The sequence below is a fragment of the Hyaena hyaena genome, unplaced genomic scaffold (assembly GCF_003009895.1).
Source record: "Hyaena hyaena isolate Hyena2069 unplaced genomic scaffold, ASM300989v1 scaffold_334, whole genome shotgun sequence".
Lineage (NCBI taxonomy): Eukaryota > Metazoa > Chordata > Mammalia > Carnivora > Hyaenidae > Hyaena > Hyaena hyaena.
In genome coordinates this window covers 1838986-1860283 of record NW_024080967.1, presented here as the reverse complement: position 1 = coordinate 1860283, position 21298 = coordinate 1838986, and the positions used below count along the sequence as shown (strand labels likewise).

The window sequence follows — 21298 nt, the reverse complement described above, 5'->3', positions numbered from 1 at the left end:
GACTTGTTGATTTTAAAACTGGAAGTTCGTACCTCTTAATTCCTTTACTTATTTTGCCCTCCTCCCCCAGCAGCCTCCCTTCCGACAACCACCAGATTGTTTTCTGTATTTAAAAGTTTGGTTTGTTTGTTTGTTCATTTATTTTGGGTTTTCTTTTTAGATTTCATATATAAGTAAATACTATAGTATTTGTCTTTCTCTAACTAACATAGTTCACTTTGAATGATAATGCCAAGTTGTAGTAAATGACAAGATTTCCTTCATTTTACTACTAATATTCCTATGTGTGTGTGTGAGTGTGTGTGAGTGTGTACACCACATCTTCTGTATCCACTCATCTATCAGTGGACACTTGGGCTGCTTCTATATCATGGGTATTGTAAATAATGGTGCAATAAACATATGGGTGCATATATCTTTTTTAAAAAATTGTTTTAACGTTTATTCATTTTTGAGACAGAGACAGATCATGAGTGGGGGAGGGGCAGAGAGAGGGAGACACAGAATCCAAAGCAAGCTCCAGGCTCTGAGCTGATAGCACAGAGCCCAATGCAGGGCTTGAACTCACAGACTGCGAGACCTGAGCTGAAGTTGGACGCTTAACCGACTGAGCCACTCAGGCGCCCCTGCATATATCTTTTAAAATGAACATTAAATCTTCAAGTCTTATTACTTAAGAACTGCATTTCATAAGACTATAGCTTCTATAGATAGTGATTCCTCTGATGGATCTTGGCAAAGAAAACTGAAAAACTTCTGAAAAAAATTCACAGTTTTGGATGCCAGTAAGAACATTTGAAATTCATGGAAAGATGCCAAAGCATCAATGTGAACAGGATTTTGGAAGAATTTGATTTAACTCTCATAGATGACTTTGAGGGGTTCAACACTTCAGTGGAGGAAGTAACTGTAGATATTGTGGAAAGTGCAAGAGAACTAGAGTTAGAAGTGCAGCTTAAGGATTTGACTGAAGTGCTGCAATTTTATAATGAAACTTGAGCAGATGAGAAGCTCCTTCCTATGGATGAGCAAAGAATACGTTTTCTTGAGATGGAATCTAATCCTGGTGAAGATATTGTGAAAATTGTTGAAATGACAGTAGTTGATAAAGCATGGGCAGGTTTTGAGGGGATTGACTCCCATTTTGAAAGAAGTTGAGTTGTGGGTAAAATGCTATCAAACAGGATCATATGCTACAGAGAAATCTTTGATGAAAGGAAGAGTCAATCTATGAGGCAAGCTACACTGTTGTCTTATTTTAAGAAATTGTAGACGCCTGGGTTGGCTCAGTCAGTTAAGCATCCAGCTTTGGCCAGGTCATGATCTCAGGGTTCATAGGTTTGAGCCACACATCAGGCTTCATGCTAACAGTGGGTAGCCTGCTTGGGAATCTGTCTGTCTGTCTGTCTCTCTCTCTCTCTCTTTCTCTGCCCCTCCCCTGCTCTCTTTCTCTCTCTCAAAATTAATAAGCACCTTAAAAATAAAAAAAATAAAAAAGAAATTGTCACAGCCACCTCAAACTTCATCAACCACCATCCTGATCAGTCAGCAACCATCAATATAAGGCAAGACCTTCCCCCAGCAAAAGATTATGACTTGCTGACAGCTCATATGATGGTTAGTGTTTTTTAGCAATAAAGTATTTTTAAGTTAAAGTATGTATACTGCTTTTTTAGACACAATGTCATCACACACTGAGTAGACTTTAGAATAGTGTAAATGTAATTTTTATATGCACTGGGAAATTTTAAAAAATCATTTGACTTGCTCTCTTGTGGTAGTCTGGAACCAAACCTGCAATATCTTCAAGATATGCCTTCATTCTCAACCTCATTAACTAAACAAGTATACCAAACCCAGACACTTTCCAAAACCAACAGGGATTAATATATGAAAGGGCCATTTGCATAACCTATGGTGAAGTAGAGCATTCATTCCACAAGTGGTTATTAAAAAATCAAAACTTAAAAATGTGTAAGTCTATCATAGCATATAAAACTTATCTTTCTCTAGTATGTCTGATGTTAGCCTAATCACCAATTTTTCATCTTTTAACATAGCTGGATATCTATGATTAAAATAGTAAATCAATATATTTGGTTCTTGAGAAAATCAAATATCTACTTAAAAATTGAGTTTTCCAAAATTTTCTCTAAATGAATATAGAGTGGGCATTTAATAAATATTAACTATTTTTAGAAACTGTATTGAGATGTTGCCTTATCTCTCACAAGAAATACTCCTTCAACCTTCTTCAGAAAATATATTTTGAAGAGCCAAATGCTAAGAATAGAGGAGTGACAGAACGAAATTCTTTGCCTATATGGAGCTCATGTTTTGACCAAAACAGAAAATGTTAGAATAGTCCATTTTGATAGTTTCTATACACTATCAGTATCTTTGTGCAATTATTGTTAGTACATCTTGAAAGTAATCAATTTGATTGGCTTTGCAAAACCAAATTAATAATTCTTCCTAGTTGTCTACCATTTATTTACCCTTGTTCATATTTACCATGAAGAGTTTTAGACCTTATCATTTATCATTTAAAGATATCAGTGAAATAGTTTATCTCTGTATGGCCTTCTGATAATAGAAGCAAGAATGTTAAAAATATTAGGGCTAAAAGGATCTTACTTAATTCACTCACTTTATTTTTACTTAAGGTACCAAAACCCAAACTTTAAGTAACCTAAGTAAGGACAGAGTTAGCATATCTGAAAGACATACCTTTTAATGGCACTCAATTTTGTTAGGGAAAAAATGTACCTCTTATCTCCCAAATGCCATAAAATTAGTGATGATTATACTGACATGAATGACTGCTGTCTTTGCTAACAGCTGGATTCCAATGGGGAACTGCTCATCCGAAATGCCCAGCTGAAGCATGCTGGGAGATACACATGCACTGCTCAGACAATCGTGGACAATTCTTCAGCTTCAGCTGACCTTGTTGTGCGAGGTAAGAGTTTCAACATTTTAAAATTATGAAACCAAAGGTATTTGACTTGCATAACTATGTATAATCTTCTGGTAACTCTGGTATGAATTCTTATATATTTAGAGTCTTGGTCCTTGAGAACAGCTCCTCACCCATGCCTAAGAATGATTTTTGCCAGACATGTAGTAAACAACACTGATTTTGTTTGTTTTACTAACTACATATCTTCTAGAAACCTACACCACATACCTCCTACTAAATGTTTGTGCTTTTAAACTCAGTATTTACCAGAAGTTCTCAATTTCTGCTAATACTTTTCATGTGTCAAGAATAGTGTTGTTTCCATTTTTATTTTTATGGAAAAGCATACTGATACTGTTTACTGTAACTTCAAGGGTTATGTATCTATTACTATAATCTTAGAATAAAAAGTTAATTTATACATGCATCGTGTTTCTATTTGTTGCTAGTTTTCAGCCTAGTGCTTTTTTTCTTATACATAATTGAGAATGTGCTGGAATATGCCCTTTTTGAAAATACAGCTACTTTGATACTGGTCTTTGCTACGTAGCTTACGGTCACCTGGAAATATCATTCATTGGCTCTTCCTTCACTGCCTACAGAATAATGACCACGCCTTTTAGCTAAGCACCAAGAAGGTCCATGTATTGACCTTAACCTGTGTAACTTTAATCTCTTACCATTCTGTGTAAGCAACTCCACTGTCCAAGCAGTCTACAAAAATATCCTAGGATTTCCACCTCTGTTCCTTGGTTCACAGCTTTGTTTCCATTTCCTGTAGTCATTATTTGTTGCCCAAATCTTAAGCTATCCTTCAAGGCTAGGCTCAAGTCTTACCAAATTAATGAATCCTTTCCTAATGTCCCCAATATAATCCCTTCTCTTCTAACTTTCATAACAGTTACTACTTTTTTATAATGTGTTTTACAGCAATCTGTACATATGAGTTATCTTCTCTACTAGGTTGTGAAATTCACATATGTCTTTTTATTAATCCTTGAGTTGCAGAATTTCATTTCATAGTTTCATAGCTCTCTTATTCTCTCTCAGTGTCATATTAACATTTTAATTTTCTTCTTATGTTAAGGTTTTTATATTTTCATATTTCATCTACTAAAAATATTTATTGACTATTATTTATTGCACATTTGTTCAGACAGTTTTTGCACAATCAAATATTTAGTAACTGACATGATGTCTGTGGTTTGTCTTCATACCCTTTCTGGATCAATATAGTTTCGCTCAACCTCATACATCTCCCATATTTCCCTCTAGGGCAATGGTAATATGGAATCCCCAAGTCATACTGGGGAAGTGCTTAGAAGACTTATAATCCAGTTAACATATTCTCCAATAGAGTAATAGAAGTCCAGCTGAACTTCATATCCAAATGAATTTACACATTCATTCCATACATCTCTTATGTGAATTTGAAGAAAGTTCATTTAAATTCTGTATTTCCATTAAAAGTATTTTATGATCTGGGGCATCTAGTATTCAAGAGTTATCAGAGAGAGGGACCAGTTCCCTGTACTTTCTAGTCAGACTACTAGCTGTTAAGCCTTTCTTAGCAATAGCCTATGTATCTATTTAATTGAAATTGTTTGCATATTAACAGAATTAGTGTTAATGCTACAATAGGGGTTCTGTTACAATGCTTGAACACCAGTGTTTTCATGTAATTACAATGTGGTAAATTCCCAGTATTTAGAGGGAAGAAGAAGTTTGGCAAATACAATCAGGGTATTAATAGTACTATCCACACATACTTAGGTAATTAATAATCATCATAGAGCATGTTTTTTACAGAGGTAAAACCAATAAAAAGAAGATAAAAAGCTTAAAGAAAAACCTTTGTATTGTCTGCAAATATCAATGTTTTCCTTTAAGCTTTTTAGTTGTAGGAAAAATACTTTAAAGCAATGGAACCTGGCAAGTGTACACAGTAAAAACATGATAGTACATTTTAAGTCCCTACACTATAGCAGGATATTAAAAAACAGCTATATAGGTAGATGAAAAGTGTTGCTTAGTACTGTTAAAAGTCTGCAAGTTATAATCATTCTCCAAACTTTATTTCTATTAAAATAAAAGATATTCATCTTATGTCAAGAGAAATTTGCTATTAAAAAAGCCAATATTTGCAAAACTTATTCCACAAATTATATATAAACTAGACCTTCAAATATGCTTTATATATTAAGTCATGGGATATAAAATTAAACATTTCCTTTACATTTATTATAGTAATGATGAATAATCTATAAGAAAATATAGCATGACCCAAGTAATATTATTATTGGTTCATTTATCCACTTAATTATATTTTCTCATCTAGTCCAGGAAATTATAATCTGGAGTCCATGGACAGGCTCTAAGGGGTCCATGGACTTCCTGAAATTATATGCAAAACTTCATGTGTCTATGGCATTGCGGATTCATAATTGTGTATTGTGGATTTATAATTTTATCAGATTTTCAAAGCCACCAGTGGCCTAAAAGACCATTTCTTTACCTTTTGTAGATCAAGGCTCTCTAAAAAGAGAAACTAAGGGATGATTATTCACTTCATGCCAATAAAAAATACTAACAAGTTCCATATAGTGAAGGTCTTGTAGTATATTTAGGTTATGAACTGCTTTTGAAAAAGTCAGTTTTCACTCAACCTTGCAAGAATATATCTGTCTCAAAACATATTGAATATGTTATATATTAGACATTAGATATATATAAGAACTTGCCAGATTTGAGATGAACTAATTCTAATTCATATTCAGATGTCAGTGATCTAAACTGCTGATTCTGAAATTGGTGTTTGGAGTAGGGCAGTGAACAGGTTAGGGAGGAAAGTAATTTCCTTTGATGATCACTGATAAATGTTTTGGACAATAAAACTGGTTTAGTGCATAAACTGTTGTGCCTTATCAGAAGGCTGAAATACAGGTAGAAATATTCAGTCATAACTTAGACATTGTGGTTTCTTTTAGCCTCTGTTACCTTGAAGGAAATAAATACAAATGAAAATTATTATTGTTATTCATACCATCTATGTGTGTATGTTTTAACAACCATGGATGGGCGAATGTGGGTATGTTCATAAAGTCTGATAAAAGGAATTTCTATGTGAGAGAAAATGTGTTTCAGGCTTATATCTTTCATCATTATTTTAAACTGAGTTTAGAATTGAGGCAATGCATTAGTTAAATCTGAGTGCTTCTAAACATAAAACTAAAATTAAATATAGGAAAAACACAGCCCAAAACAAATGTAACATTGGATCTGATTTCATGAGCTTTTTACCCAAAGAAAACTCATCTCCCACCTTTTATCTGTTTAATGTATAATGGGATTGAGGTATAAGGAAAACAATAGGAAATGTTGTCAACCAAAAATAATTTATAGAAAATGGTCTAATAATTAATTATAAGTCATTGTAACAACCTTAAATATTTACGTTTAAAAATGAATAGGACTTCAGGGGTGCTTGCGTGGCTCATTTGGTTAAGAACCTGACTTCGGCTCAGATCATGATCTTGCGACTCCATGAGTTCAAGCCCCATGTTGGGCTCTGTACTGACAGCCCAGAGCCTGGAGCCTGCTTCAGATTCAGTGTCTCCCTCCCTCTCTGCCCCTCCCCTGCTCGCTCTCTCTCTCTCTCTCTCTCTCTCTCTCTCTCTCTCAAAAACTAAACATAAACAATTAAAAATCTATAGGACTTCAATTTATTTACCCACTAAATGAGTTGACAGATGCTCAAGAATTAGACCATAAAAGTGGTACACATTGTCAGTTCCTCCACTTATGCAAACAGTTTCAAATCATGGGGTCATATTGACTGTATAATTTTCACTTTTGATTTCTGAAGCTGCCTTTTATAGTATTTCTATCATTTCACTTTGGATAGGTTTCTGCTAGTCTTTCAGCAGAATAGAGATTATTTTTTCCAAAAGTAACTTTTATTCAAGCTGTATGGTCCCAGAAGCCCTATATACAGAATTCAAATCGTACTGAATGAAAGAAATCAAAACTATTTACTTTATTGGCAATATGTTCATTCAATGTGCTAAAACCTCTTTTGCTAAAAGCACCCAAATCTTTGGGTAAACCAGCATACATTCTTCCTGACAGCCCTGGCAAAGGCAAAAGAATACCCTCTGTAAATAGTGAACCTTCAAACCAGCCCCCTCAGGGTTCCAACAAATTTAGATAAATCAAATATGAAATTATGCAAATAATGACACACAGGCCGTAATGAGAGGGAATCGGGAGTTAGACTGATGGACAACAACAGTGTTTGAGTTCAGGGTACTCCATAAATTCTAATCATTGGAATAAGAATGAGAATAATCCTGCACATGTCTTTAAATAAATAAAAGAGGAAATGGCAAACATGAGTGTGAAACAAGATACTATCAAAATGAGACAGTTTGGAGGGAAAAAGCAAGGATAATTCCTATAAATGATAAATATAAACATTGAAAATAAAAAATCAATAGATTGATCAATAGGTTAAACAATAATTAGGGACAGATTAGGAAAGCCTTAGGGACCTAAGAGACAGATATGAGGAAATTAACACATTTCAGCACAGAGAAACAAAAAGAAATTATGAATATGAGATTATGATATTAAGGATATAATGAAAAAGCAATATTTGTCAAATCAGATGATCACAAGAATTAATAAAGTCAGAGAGAAAAAGCTTTCAAAAAATAATGACTACAAATTTTGGGAAATTAGTGACAAATATGGTTTCTCATTTTTAAGAATCAGAATGAAACACGAGAGCAATTATTAAAAATAAATAAAACTGCAGAACATTAAAAATCAATAAAAGATGGTAAAAATCAATAAAAGATGTACTACTCATCATCCGCAGTACAAGTCACCAGGTAACTGCGGGAGTCAGACTTCAAGATGGCCTCCACTCACCTATCTTGCTTTCTGGTATACCAACCCTTGTGTAATCCCTTTCACACTAGGGATTGCTCTGTATGCCAACAGAAGTGAGTGTGAACAGTGTCAGAATTCACATCACTTCTTCTCCCTTGGCTCTTGGAGCTCGATATCTGGAAGAAGCTAGCTGCCATGTCATGAGGACATTTCAGCATCTTGTTAAAAAACCTGCATGAGGAGATGAGACCTCCTACTGATAACCAGCATCCATCTCCCAGTCATTCCAGGAAGCCATCTAGAAAGCAGATCCTCCAGACAGGCTTTCAGATGACTGTAGCCTTGGTCAACATCTTGATGAAGAACTCTCCAGCTATGCCAGTCAGAAACTCTTAATCCACAGAAAATGGGAGAGGTAATGTTTATTGTTGTTGTAAGCCACTGGGTTTTGGATAATTTGTTATGTAGCTGTAGATACTACTACAGCCATGGAGTAATAGCTTCAGTGTGCTAAAATAAAAGTAACTGTCTACCAAAAAGTGTATATCTAGACAAATTATCATTCATAATGAGGAAAAATAACGTTATATTTGGACAAGCAATAACAGAGTTTATCCTCCAAGAAAGTGGTATATATAAAGGGATGTCTAATGGGTAAAATTCAGGAAGAAAGACAGTAATCCCAGAATAAAGTTCTGGGATGTCATAAAGCATGGTGAAGAAGCCAGTAAGCATGTGGATAAATCTAATCAAACTGAGCTAATAAACCAGATTTCAGGATATGCTGTCATCTGGGTTTGAGGGATGATGAGAATGATAACTTCCCCTCTGACCAAGTTGGAAGCTGCTTTTATTTCAGATTTCCGTTAAAGTAACAAATTAGATATATATCTGTTTATATGTATGTACATGCATATGTGTGTGCATATTTTATATGGTCAAATATAGAGAATGCATGAAAATGATGATCATAAAATATAGGAGAGTGGTTACCTCTGAGGTTGGCGACAGAAGGGGAGGAGAATGTGATTGAAGAGGGAGGGACCCACAAGAAGCTACATATTTATAAGTAACGTTTCATTTCTTAAGCCAAGTAGAGAGAAGATAGGTTGCCATTTATTATTTTTTATAATTTTCCCTAAATGTTAAATGTTTGTTAATGAATTTAATAAAAGAGTCAGAGAGTCACCTGATACCCTCTACTTCCTCACCACCAACCTCAGCAAAGATTCATGAAAGATCTTTGTGTAACCTCTGGGCAGAATTCCCAAACATGGTTATACATTAGATTTACTATTATGATTAAAGACACACAATTTTAAGTCCTCTTTAAAGAGGTTTTTGAGTTAATAGTGCTGGGATGAGTCTAGCAAAGTTGGATTAAAGATTGGCCTGATGAACCATGGTGCATCAGCACTGGGCACAAAGAAAATAACATATAAATATGCTCAAATGAGTTTTAACAAAGATGCTAAAGTTATTCAGTGGAGAAAAGATAGTCTTTCCAATAAATGATGCTGGAACAATTGAGCATTCATAGACCAAAAAGAAAAAAAACACACACACACACAAGGGCCTTGACCTAATCCTCAAATCTTGTACAAAATTAACTCCCAAGTAATCATAGACTTAAATGTAGAATGTAAAATTATGGAACTTTCAGGAAAAATCATAAAAAAATGTTTAGCATCTAGGAGTAGGGTAAGTGTTTAGACTTGACATTAGAAACAGTGTATAAGATGAAAAAGTAATAAAGTGGACTCCATCAAAATTTAAAACTTTTGCTTTGTGAAAATGTCTGTGAAGATTATGAAGGACAAGTTACTGATTGGGAGGAAATATTTGCAAACTACATGCCCAACAAAAAATATGTGTATAGAATACGTAAAGAATTCTCAAGACCCTAAAGCAATCCAGTGTGAAAAATGGCAAAAGACATGAGCAGCCATTTCAAAAGATGATATACAAATGGGAAATAAACACTTAATTTTTTAAAGTTTATTTATTTTGAGAGAGGGAGTGAATGTGTGAGCAAGGGAGGGACAGAGATAGAGGGAGAGGATCCCAGGCAGGCTCTGAGCTGTCAGTGCAGAGCCTGATGTCGGTCTTGAAATCACAAACTGTGAGATCCTAACCTGAGCTGAAACCAAGAGTCAGACGCTTAACCAACTGACCCACCCAGGCACCCCAGGAGATAAACATAAAAAAGATGTTCAACATTGTTAGCCATTAGGGGAAAGTACGTTTAAAACCACAATGATATCAGAATGCCTAAAATTAAAAAAAAATGGTGATATAGAGACTGTGAGTTACTCACACATTGCTGTTGAAAATATAAAATGGGACAGCCACTCTGAGTAAGACAGTTTCTAGCCATGTGCTTACCATACAACCCAGTAGTTGCGCTCCTGGACGTTTGTCTCAGAGACGTAAGAACATTACGTTCACATACAAATATATACACAAATGCAACAGATTCATTCACACTAATCAAAAGCTGGAAAAAACCCACATGTCCTTCAATAGGGGAATGGTTCAACTGTGGTACATGAGTACCATGGAATACTACTCAAAAATAAAAGAGAAACAATCTATTGATACACACAACTTGGATGTATCTTGAGGGATTTATGCTGAGTGAAAAAGAAAAGCCAATCTCAAACATTACATACTGTGTGATTCCAATTTCGAAGCATTCTTAAAATGACAAAATTATAGAGATGGAGAGTAGATTAATGGTTGGCATGGGTTAGGGAGGGCTGAGAAAGGGAAGTAGATTGTAGCCATGAAAGGGCACCACAGAGGATTCTTTTGATGAAATCGTTCTGTAACTGTGATGTTCTATGCATTGGATAAAACGAAAAGTTGCTTAGAACTACATAAATATACAGACACACAAATGAGGGCTGTAAAACTAGTGAAATCTGGGGGCACCTGGGTGGCTCAGTCGGTTGGGCGTCCGACTTTGGCTCAGGTCATGATCTCACAGTTCATGGGTTTGAGCCCTGCGTCGGGCTCTGTGCTGACAGCTAGCTCAGAGCCTGGAGCCTGCTTCGGATTCTGTCTCTCTCTCTCTCTCTGACCCTCCCCTGTTCATGCTGTCTCTCTCTCAGAAATAAATTTAAAAAAAAAAAAAAAAAAACCTGGTGAAATCTGACTAAGGTTGACGAATTATAGCAAAGTAAATTTTCTGGTTGTGCTGTTATACTTTAGTGATATGGTGAGGGATGAACAAAGGAGATACAGAATCTCCTGGTATTATTTTTCATAAATACATGTGAATCTACAAGTATCTCAAAACAGGAAGTTTTAAAAATCACTGAACATATGGTACAGTGAAAATATACAGAAAGTATACAGAAAATAAGTACCTGTGGGCTCTTTGTTTCGAGGACAGTATAATTTTAGAAGAAGTGGAGTATGGTACACTCAGAGGTAATGTTTGAACAAGTGATGGCCACAAACTACCTTCTAAGGAAGTGTGTCCAGTTAGCCTCCAGACCTAGAAAAAAGTGAGTGGGGCTTGAAGATTTGGGACCAGAGCTGAATTACTGAAAAGCAACAGAGGACAGTGTGTGTTTTCTGCTTTCTTCCCCCAAATCCCTCTTCATTCTTTTTCCCCTCTATGCATTTCTGTCTTTCCTTGAAGTAAATATATTTTTGATTTTTATTATGTGGGACATCAAATTAATATAGCAAATCGAAGTGACCAAATGTTCAAACCTGGCTTGGGCTAGCCAAACTCTATTGTCAATAGTGTTCCAAGATGGTTGTAATAACATGGTCTCTGGTATTTGGAAATCATTGTTCTGGAATATACATGGAAAATAGTTTGCACATAATCCTGTTTTGTTTATCAACTGTATGTGGGGGATAAATTATTTTAGAAATGTGTTTCATAAAATAGTAAGGTCCTCTTTTCCTCCAGTGTGTCCTATGCAAACAAAATAGAAGTCAGTCAGAAGACAGTTGAAAAATGGTATTAATCTTTTGCCAAAAGGCACAGAAGGCCAGGAGTGGCATGGGAATGGAGGAGACCAGCCCAGATGGGGAAAAGAACTAATCCATGAGTTTTTCCCCTCACCCTCATCATCATTTTAGCACAACTGGACTTAAATCCTAAGTCCCACTAAGTAAGGTAGTTTACCTTCAAAAACTCTACAGTTAATCACAGAACCACTCAATCTGACTATGTGTCAGCAGTAAAGAAAAAACAAAAAACAAATATGATGAAACATTCCCCCAACTAGAGCACTAATATAAAAATTAAGGTAACCTTACAAGACATTATAATACCATTCTTGGTATTATGATATTTAAATTTGTTTATAGAAGATTTTAGTGAAAGCTTTTTTCTACCAAGCAAGCATATATAAACTCAGTTTAAAATAATATTGTATCAGTGAAGGAGGTAACTTCAGAATTAACCTTTTCAAACAGATATGTGTATAGGATAGCCAAAGGGATTTAGAACTCAACAAATATAAGTTGCTTAATATTAAAAAAAAACTTTATAGTTTAAAACTATTCTTAGTTACAAAAAAAAGAATCAGTTATTAAACTTCAAATGCTTTTAGACCTCTTAATAAAAGCCTGAACTAAGAGAATTGATACAGATGTCCTTGTTATAAGAAATGTTTTACTTCTTAGGTGCCATAAAAATGTATTTCAGGTTGCTTCATCAAACAAACTTTGACAGAAATGAGGAGCCCTGTATGAATGTCCTTTAATGAAAGACATTTCTGGAGAGCCGAAGCTCTTCAGCTAAAAGAGTGTCCTTCAGAGGGAAAGGTTTTTCAGGATTTATTTAGCAGCACTTGTGGGAATATTTATGCAGCTTGCCAAACCTCAATTCTCTTTCATGAGTGTACTTTTGGGCAACATTCAAAACTGGACCATAAAATTAGGTCACAATAGCAAGAAATTAGGCTTTGACATCCGTGTTTTACCACTCTTCATGGTATTTCTGTTGTATTATAAATATTCTTGGCATTTCTACCAACTATTAGGAAGACCTTGCTGACACCCAGCTGAACATAATGTTTTCCACTTAAATTGCCAAAACAGAAAATGCAACCGGGACTATACTTTTCAGATGCCAACGCTTTTTATTTTTACATCTTAAATACCATATTAAACAAAATTTCTTAGTGTAAGTCTGAGTTTAAACACAAAAGAAAAAGACTTTCACTATCTGAAACTTTTGTTTTGTTTTGGTCTGATTCTCAAACCCTGACATCTGCTACATGAAATTTGGAAATCTTTGAAAAAAAAGAGTAGCTGAAATTAATTTTTATTTAGATGATTAGTGTGTGTGTGTGTGTGTGTGAAGCTTTTCACTTTATTCCTAAAGCCAGAGTACAGTTTCAGAATGAAAATGGATATGCTAGATGCCATCTTTATTTGATGTAATTCATTGAAGTTTTTATTACTTGGTCTAATGACATGGTTACCAGATTCTTTCTTAAGGAGATCATTTTTGCTGATGACTAACTCACTTTTAAGCCCTTCATTGAATAATTTAAGATAACATAGCCAAATAAATAACCTGATGGAAACTGTCAGTATACATTTTATCTGAATAATATTGCTATATTTTATTTTATTTTATTTTTAATGTTTTTATTTATTTTTGAGAGAGAGAGAGAGATCATGAGCAGGGGAGAGGCAGAGAGAGAGGGAGACACAGAATCTAGAGCAGGCTGTCAGCACAGAGCCTGACGAGAGGCTCCCACTCATGAACTATGAGATCATGGCCTGAGCCAAAGTCAGATGCTCAACTGACTGAGTCACTCAGGTGCCCCAGTATTGCTATATTTTAAATCAATGGTTGGCTAGTGGTCTTTTCTACAGGAAATGCTTAGCTGCTTTATATTAGCGGAGTTCATATCCAGAGCATACGTCTGTTTGCTGTCCAGGCAAAATTAGTTTTAATGCATTTACTCAGATACTGTTGTTTTAGGTTAATTAGTACTCTTTCTTTAAAAAAAAAATATGGCATTGGGTGCCTGGGTGGTTCAGTTGGTTATTTTGGCTCACGTCATGATCTCACGGTTCATGGCTTCAAGCCCTGCATCAGGTTCTGTCCAGACAGCCCAGATCCTGGAGCCTGCTTCAGATTCTGTGTCTCCCTCTCCCTCTGTCCCTCCCCCACTTGTGCTCTCTCTCATCTCAAAAATAAATGAAAACAAAAAATTTTTAAATATGGTATAGATAAACATTTTCTTTAAGATAAAAAGTTTTATTGGTTCTTTTATTGTCAAATCATGCATTTATTACATCTTGTTTCCTCTTCACAGTAACTACATGAAATCTCTGCATTTATGTTCAAATTTGAAAACACAATTTTTAATTTAATATTAATCCTAGAAGTCATTTAGACAATTCCTATCCCTTCATTTTGTAAATTTGGACTCTGAGATAGATTTGCCCTGTATTACCCATCTACCTAGTAATAATCAGTCCAGTTTTGTCATTGTATTAGAGTTTCTTCCAAAGAAAATGAATCAATAAAATCTATAGTTAATTTCTAAAACTTATGTAGCTAATACTTTTACTCTAAAGCTTTCTATAGTTAATTTGGTGTAGTGTCAGAAAGGTGACCAAGTCTGTTCTAGAATTGCTGCTACTAAGTAACAAAAGTTAGAGATTACAGCTCTGCTCTTTTCTCTTTCCCTTCCCATTATCTGGCACATGCTAATAAATAGGAGTTAAGGTTTTAAAACACTGTGGGAAAAGTTAAAACCATAGACAGTCTATAAAAAGATATTGAATCATTAATTCCTGGATTATTTAGAATTCTATTTGTATGGCTAACCCAGTGACCTTGGCTAGTAAAGTCTGCTGTCATGTTAAGATTTGTGGAACTTCTGGTGTTAAATCACCAGATTTTTTTTGTGGTACTTGGCATAAATATTCCTGTTGTGTTTAAGAAATCCTATATTCAAATTATTATTAACTGTGAGACTGTGGGTTTGTATTCAAAATTAGTCAGACATGACATGCCTAAATGAAATTACATAGGGCTTTGAAATTAATCAATTTAGTCTCTATAAAATTAGGAAGAACAGACAAAAAGTTTCCTGTACCATATATACCAAGTTAGACAGGCATACCAGTACACACACACCTTTTGACCTCTGCCCCCATACACACTTATGTGAAGAGATACACTTATAAAGGCATAATAATGTGTCCAGATAATCATAGTCAAACCAAAGAGAAGAGTTGAGGTAGTTTTTCAAGTATTTGGGTCAGAAAAACACACATTTACCTCAGATACTTGGATAATTGCCTCTATTTTCCACTTGTGTTGTCCAAGAAAGTTTGCCACATAGACAGACTAAAGATTCCATCTCCTCAGCCCTCACAGGACTGAGACAGGAAAATGGCCCTTGCTGCCCACACTGGCTGGAACAATGACTGACTGGGCGCCATTCTGAGGCATCCTGACCCCACTTGGCACTAAACCACAGTGATACATCTATTAATAGTGAAAGCCTGCGCAGAACTTAAGCATTCTCCTTTCCATTGAGATCTACAGATTCAAAAGCTGCTAAGGGACGCTTCTCCATAACTGTTACACACTGATACTGAAGTAATGAGCTGGAATGTGTATCTGTTTGTAATAAATACAGAATTTAGAAAGTAGCTTGATTGCTTCAAAGTTAGAACTCATTAGTAGTTTAATTTTTTTGAAGCTCTAATAAAAATAACAACTTTTTCAATACTACTAAAGTTATAAAGTACACCAGCGATTTGAAATTGTATTCCTCAGTGTAAGTTCAATGTAAGTTGATAAAAGTTCAAGGAAATTTTCAAATATGTCAACAAAGTATGTGCTTCATTCAGAATGAGTCATACTCTTCTGAGCTTTAAGATGGGTCTTGAAAATGATCTAGTTTAACACTTCATTTTACAAAGTCAAAAATTAAAACAGAACCGTGTGACAATCATAAGTTGTACACAACACTATAGTGCAAACACTGGTGAAAATTTACTTATCTTATTCCTCAGTGGAATCCAATGAGAAGTTTTTTTGGTGGATTTCTTCTCCTCTTTGTTAACTAATTGTTCCTGACTTCTTTTTTTTTAATCTCATAATCAAACTGATCAGCTTTTGGCAAGCTGAACCTTACTCTTTGCTACACAGTCTGTCTGTACCCATGGCTCCCTTAAAAAATAATTGGCAGACTTGCTCCCCCTCACTCTGATTTCAGGAGAGAAGGGAGGAAAGCTTTACAGAACTTAATAGCCATGTGTACTTTTATATGCTCCACTGCAGTGCAGAATGGTAGGTTTTATACATCTGGTGTATTTACCGATGGTGCCAAATATATCTGCCAATTATATCAGATTATAATAGCAGTACAGATAATCAGAGATATCTAAAAGTCCTTATGAGCATAAATAAATGGCAGTTAGTTCATATTTTAAAAATAATTTCAGTGTATGTTGGCAGAATATTATGTTTACAACTCCAATCTTTATGCTGTGAAAAAAACATTATATTATGAATATAAAATAAAAAATGAAGATATATAGTTATATAATTTAATGTATAATATAGAACATACAATATCATAATAGACATATGTTATTAAGATACATATTACTGACCATATATCATCTATTTCTTATATAAAGATATATAATATTAATTAAAGGCTTATTACTTAACAGGCACTGTTTTAAGTGATGGATACTATTGTTATCCCCAATTTACACATGAGAAAATTGAGTCTTAATGAGGCTGAGGGTCATATAGCTATTAAATAGAAGAACAAGATTTGAATCCAAGATGCTTGACTGTAGATCAAACATCTAGCTCATTGCTGTAACACAATATAACCAGATATATTCAATGAGATAATCAATGTGGAAAAATAAAAAATTAGGCCTCTTTATTGATAAGACATTTTATTCTATAGAAAGTAACTGATGCAGATTTTGCAATTTTATTTTTGCCCATGATAATTTATGTCTGGCCTAATAACAGGGAAAATTATAGTAGTTTAATATACGTATATATATACATATATATATCACCATATTTTTAGCTACTCAACGTCATACAATTATAAGAGCAAAAACAATAAATATAGTATATGGCTTTAAAGCTTGATTTTAAAATGTGCTCTTTAGCTTTAAAATTAATTAATTAATTAATTAATTAATTCGTTCATTCATTTAGGGGCACCTGGGTGGCTCAGTCTGTTGAGCGTCCAACTTCGGCTCAGGTCATGATTTCACAGCTCATGAGTTTGAGCCCTGAGTTAGGCTGTGTGCTGACAACTCAGAGCCTGGAGCCTGCTTCAGATTCTGTGTCTCCCTCTCTCGCTGCCCCTCCCCCGCTCATGCTCTGTCTCTCTCTGCCTCTTGCAAATAAATAAACATTAAAAATTGTTTTTAAATTAATTAATTCAAGGGGCACCTGGGTGGCTCTGTCAACCTCCAACTTCGGCTCAGGTCATGATCTTGTGGTTCATGAGTTCAAGCCCTGTGTCAGGCTCTATGCTGACAGCTTGGATCCTGGACCCTGCTTCAGATTCTGTGTCTCCTTCTCTCTCTGTCCCTCCTCCCACTTGCGCTCTGTCTCTCACTCTCAAAAATAAGCATTAAAAATTGTTTAAAAATAAATAAAATTCATTCATTCAAATATTTCAGTGTTTTCCTTTATAATGTATATGCCTACAGGACTATCATATAAATTTTATCATGTCATCTTATTGTTGTATCTTAAAATTGCTGAGGTAGTAGTGCAATAACTTATAAGCAAAGGGAGTTTAGAAAAGGAAAAGAAATAATCTTCAGCTCTCGCCTTATAAAGCCAGAATGTGGCCAGATACCAGTGCTCTAAATTTACTATACAACTTACCTTACTCCACTGAATGTTTCACTTCCCAAAATATAAAAACCAGATTATACAATTTTTATTTTACGTCTGTTTTACTGTTGGCATCTGGTTTATTTTATCAAATGAACTAAATTGTCTACCAAAACCACTCCGAGGTACTGATGATAATTCAAAGTTAGTTTAGAGAAGAGAGTAAAATCTTAAGTTATTTGAAATTAGAATTTAAAATCTTTTCTTTTCGGTTCATTTCGTCAAACAAAAGAAGACAAAAACACCTTAGCTTCATTACTGAAATTATAACCAAGGGAAGACTTAATGGTGTAAAATCCCATTTAAACTGAACAATTTTCTTATATATTTTTGTGGTACTGTCGTTTCAAGGTTCTGGAACATCCGATTCTTTCTTGATGGTGCCTTTTGCAGACTGGCTTCCTGCCACCAACATCTCTCTGCCACCAGCCAACTCTCACCAGCCCACCCCCTGAGTACTTGATTAGGTCACAGATTTTTTACACTTAAACATATGAGAATAAAAGGAACTCAGAAAAAGCTTTTACTCTCTAAACCTATGATCAATTTAAGAAATTGCAGAGAAGAGGGGCTTCTGGGTGGCTCAGTCGGTTGAGCATCTGACTCTTGATTTCAGCTCCAGAGTTCCCAGGGTTGTGGGTGTGAGCCCTGTGTTGACCTCCATGCATGGCACCTGCTTAATATTCTCTCTCTCTCTCTCTCTCTGCCTCTCTCTTCCTCTCTCCTCTGCTTGTGCTCTCTTTCTCTCTAAAAAATAAAAATAAAAATAAACAAGTTGCAGAAAAGAGATTCTAGTCCTTTTGAATTCCTATCACACAAGTCCTTATACTGCCATCATCACTGGGATTAATTAAGATACACTCAAAGAGAGAGAAAGAAATGTGAAAAGTATTTTGTAACTGACTCTGTAGACTCTCTCTTGATATCCTATAAATCTAGCTGTGGATTTGAACTATGATGCAACCATATTTTGCACCCTCTCCACTTCCTCCCTAAAGGTAACTACAGGTTCCTATACTTGTGTGACTAAATACCCCATGTGTTATCTAAGTTTGACTTCGGACTTATCATTACATCAGCACAGCAGTGACTTCTGTCTTTCCTCTGCTACTTCACTTTTCCTTTATAATATTTGACTGCCCAGTACACTTATAAGTCAGTGCCTATTCTGCCATGAATCCCAAGGCTTTTTTTCCCTAAAAAGTAAAACACTATTTTAATTTCTAATTGTCCACTATTAGCCATCAGTAATGGTTACTCTAAGGACATGAGAGGAGGCGAGGAAGCTGGCTGTGGTTTACATGAATTTCCAGGGCAGTGTTGGAGCACCATCTCCTCTGTTTGAAAGTGCACTGGGATGATGCACGTGAGCTAAGAGTTAGCCTGTTGCAGCGCAAACCTTGAATCCACTTAATTTTAGAAAAGAGTGAGTGCAGAAACCTCTGAGTAGCAAGTAACTTGTGCCATGCCGAGATGAGTGTCCCTGAATAGTCTACGGTCCGTCACACTGAAGAACACACCTCTGAACTTCAGCTCCCTCCCATGTTACTGGCTATCAGCAACCAGAGCTTGAGCAACTTCACATGTTCCTGTGAATTTCTCCAGGAAAAAGGGACCATTACTGACAGGAGTATGTCAGATCTGTCTAATGTGGATGTTGTAAAGAACGTGGAAGACCGCCATGCGATATGTTCCTGAGTCAGCTGGTAGCCAAGGTGCCTAAATCGAGGAAATGACAGTCTCTTGTTCAGCAGTTTAGGGAGACTTGCTGTGTGACTGTACAGAGTCCCGTCTTATCAGACATAAAACCTTAGGTTTCAGAGAAGCAAACTCTGGTAATATAACAAGTTCTACCAAAACTTTATTTAAAGGCCAGGGGGTGAGGAGACTGGTGTGTGCATAGAATGTATCCAAGATTAGTACTTTCAGTTCTCGCTGAAAAGACATAGAAATCTCATGTGTTTAAAATAGTAAGTAAGTTTTGTGTCCTCTGTTACCATTTATCATAAGGATAAAATTTGCAATAAGCAGTCAGCAGAAGCAAGTTTTCTTAGATATTATTTCTCATACTTAAATAGTTACCTCCAGGGAGATAATAGTGGTTGTAAAGTGGTCTGATTCTAATAATCAAAGTATACTTTGATAGGGGAAAGAGGTGGCTGGTCATCCTATAAATTACATGATTTTCTCTAGTAATATAGCAAATACATGCATACAATCATTAAAAGATCTATATGCTGTGAGGCGCGTGGGTAGCTCCGTCAGTTGAGCGCCCAACTCTTGATCTTGGCTAAGATCATGATCTCATACTTCATTAATTTGAGCCCTGCATCAGGTTCTGCGCTGATGATTTGTCTCATGAAGCTACATGAGACAAATATACCTTCGAAAGCCACTTCACCTACTGACTAAGCTGTGGTCTTAGGCTAGTCAGTTAATCGCTATAAGCCTCAGAATGCATGTTTATGGAAGACAATAATAATACTTATAGTTCACACAATGACCATGGTGATGTTTTATAAATATCTCCCTTTATTTCCTCCCCCTTTGCTATTAATGTATATGTAGACATAAAAAATTAATACCATATATCTCGAAATATAAATTCCCATAACAGACAGTGCCAAACACTGATTAGCTTTTTAGAAGCATTGCTGAATTCACCCTCAGTATTTTTTTCTTAGTAGAACCCTTCAAGCACATGTTTTAACAAGTAGACTTGCACTTCTGGAATTAAATTACAAAGGTTCTAAGAGTTTTTGCTTGTTTGTTTGCTAACGGGGGGTAGGGACGGGATCCAGGTAGAGCTCTTGTTCTCCAGAAAGTCAGTCACTGTTACTGGGGGAGGGAGGTTTGATTGGGCCAAAGCTTGTCACTTTAGCCTTCTCTCTTTTAGACTCCCATCTCCAGTGCCTCAGAGAAGATGATTTTCTTTGCTCATTAGTTCAACTTATCCATCAAGGACTCATGACAAAAGCCCAAAGTACATGGCTTCCTGCCCCTCACCGGGCATCCACACTGTCCCTTCAGCCTTGATCTTTCCTCTTGCAGGTAAAAACAGAAAAGATGGAGAGAAAAACATGGTGGATCCTTTTCTCCCCGTCTGTGCCAGCCTGCCTCCAACCTGGTGATCGTTGACACTCACCATTTGTGTGAAAGCCTTTTTTTTTTCCTTTTTTTAACATATTATTCTAGATTTTACTAATTAACTCAATTTTGTAGCCTCTGCAGTTTTCCATTCCAATCTAGATCTTAGAGGATTTTGCCCCTTTGAAACTTCTAAACATACTTTTGAGCAGGAAGATATTTAAAAACATAATTATACAGCTTCACTAATATGAAAAATGGCTAGTGAACTAACCTAGTACATCTTATAATGGCCAAGTGAAATTTTTGTGTTTTTATGTCCTGTTTTTCATTGAAATTCCATATCTCAGAAATTAGCTCATAATCTGAAAAAAAAAAAAATGAAGAACTGGTGAATTATAATACAGGAGTATTGCTACTGAAAGGACTGTTTGATTTTGCCAAGCAGGTAATGAACAGTGTTGTTGTCA

General features: G+C 35.5%; 1 protein-coding gene across 2 annotated transcripts in view; it reads left to right on the top strand.

Moving 5' to 3' along the window:
• CNTN1 (contactin 1) overlaps positions 1–21298 on the top strand; it is a 174141-nt gene that overhangs the window by 59814 nt on the left and 93029 nt on the right. Inside the window, exons 14-15 of one of the 2 annotated variants that reach the window (XM_039249357.1) lie at positions 2842–2962; positions 20793–21097. In XM_039249357.1, coding sequence (XP_039105288.1) covers positions 2842–2962; positions 20793–20872 — 201 coding nt within the window. In that variant the 3' untranslated portion in view covers positions 20873–21097. Of the gene's footprint in view, positions 1–2841; positions 2963–20792; positions 21098–21298 lie in introns of those variants that run through there. The other variant, XM_039249355.1, reaches the window with a different exon arrangement.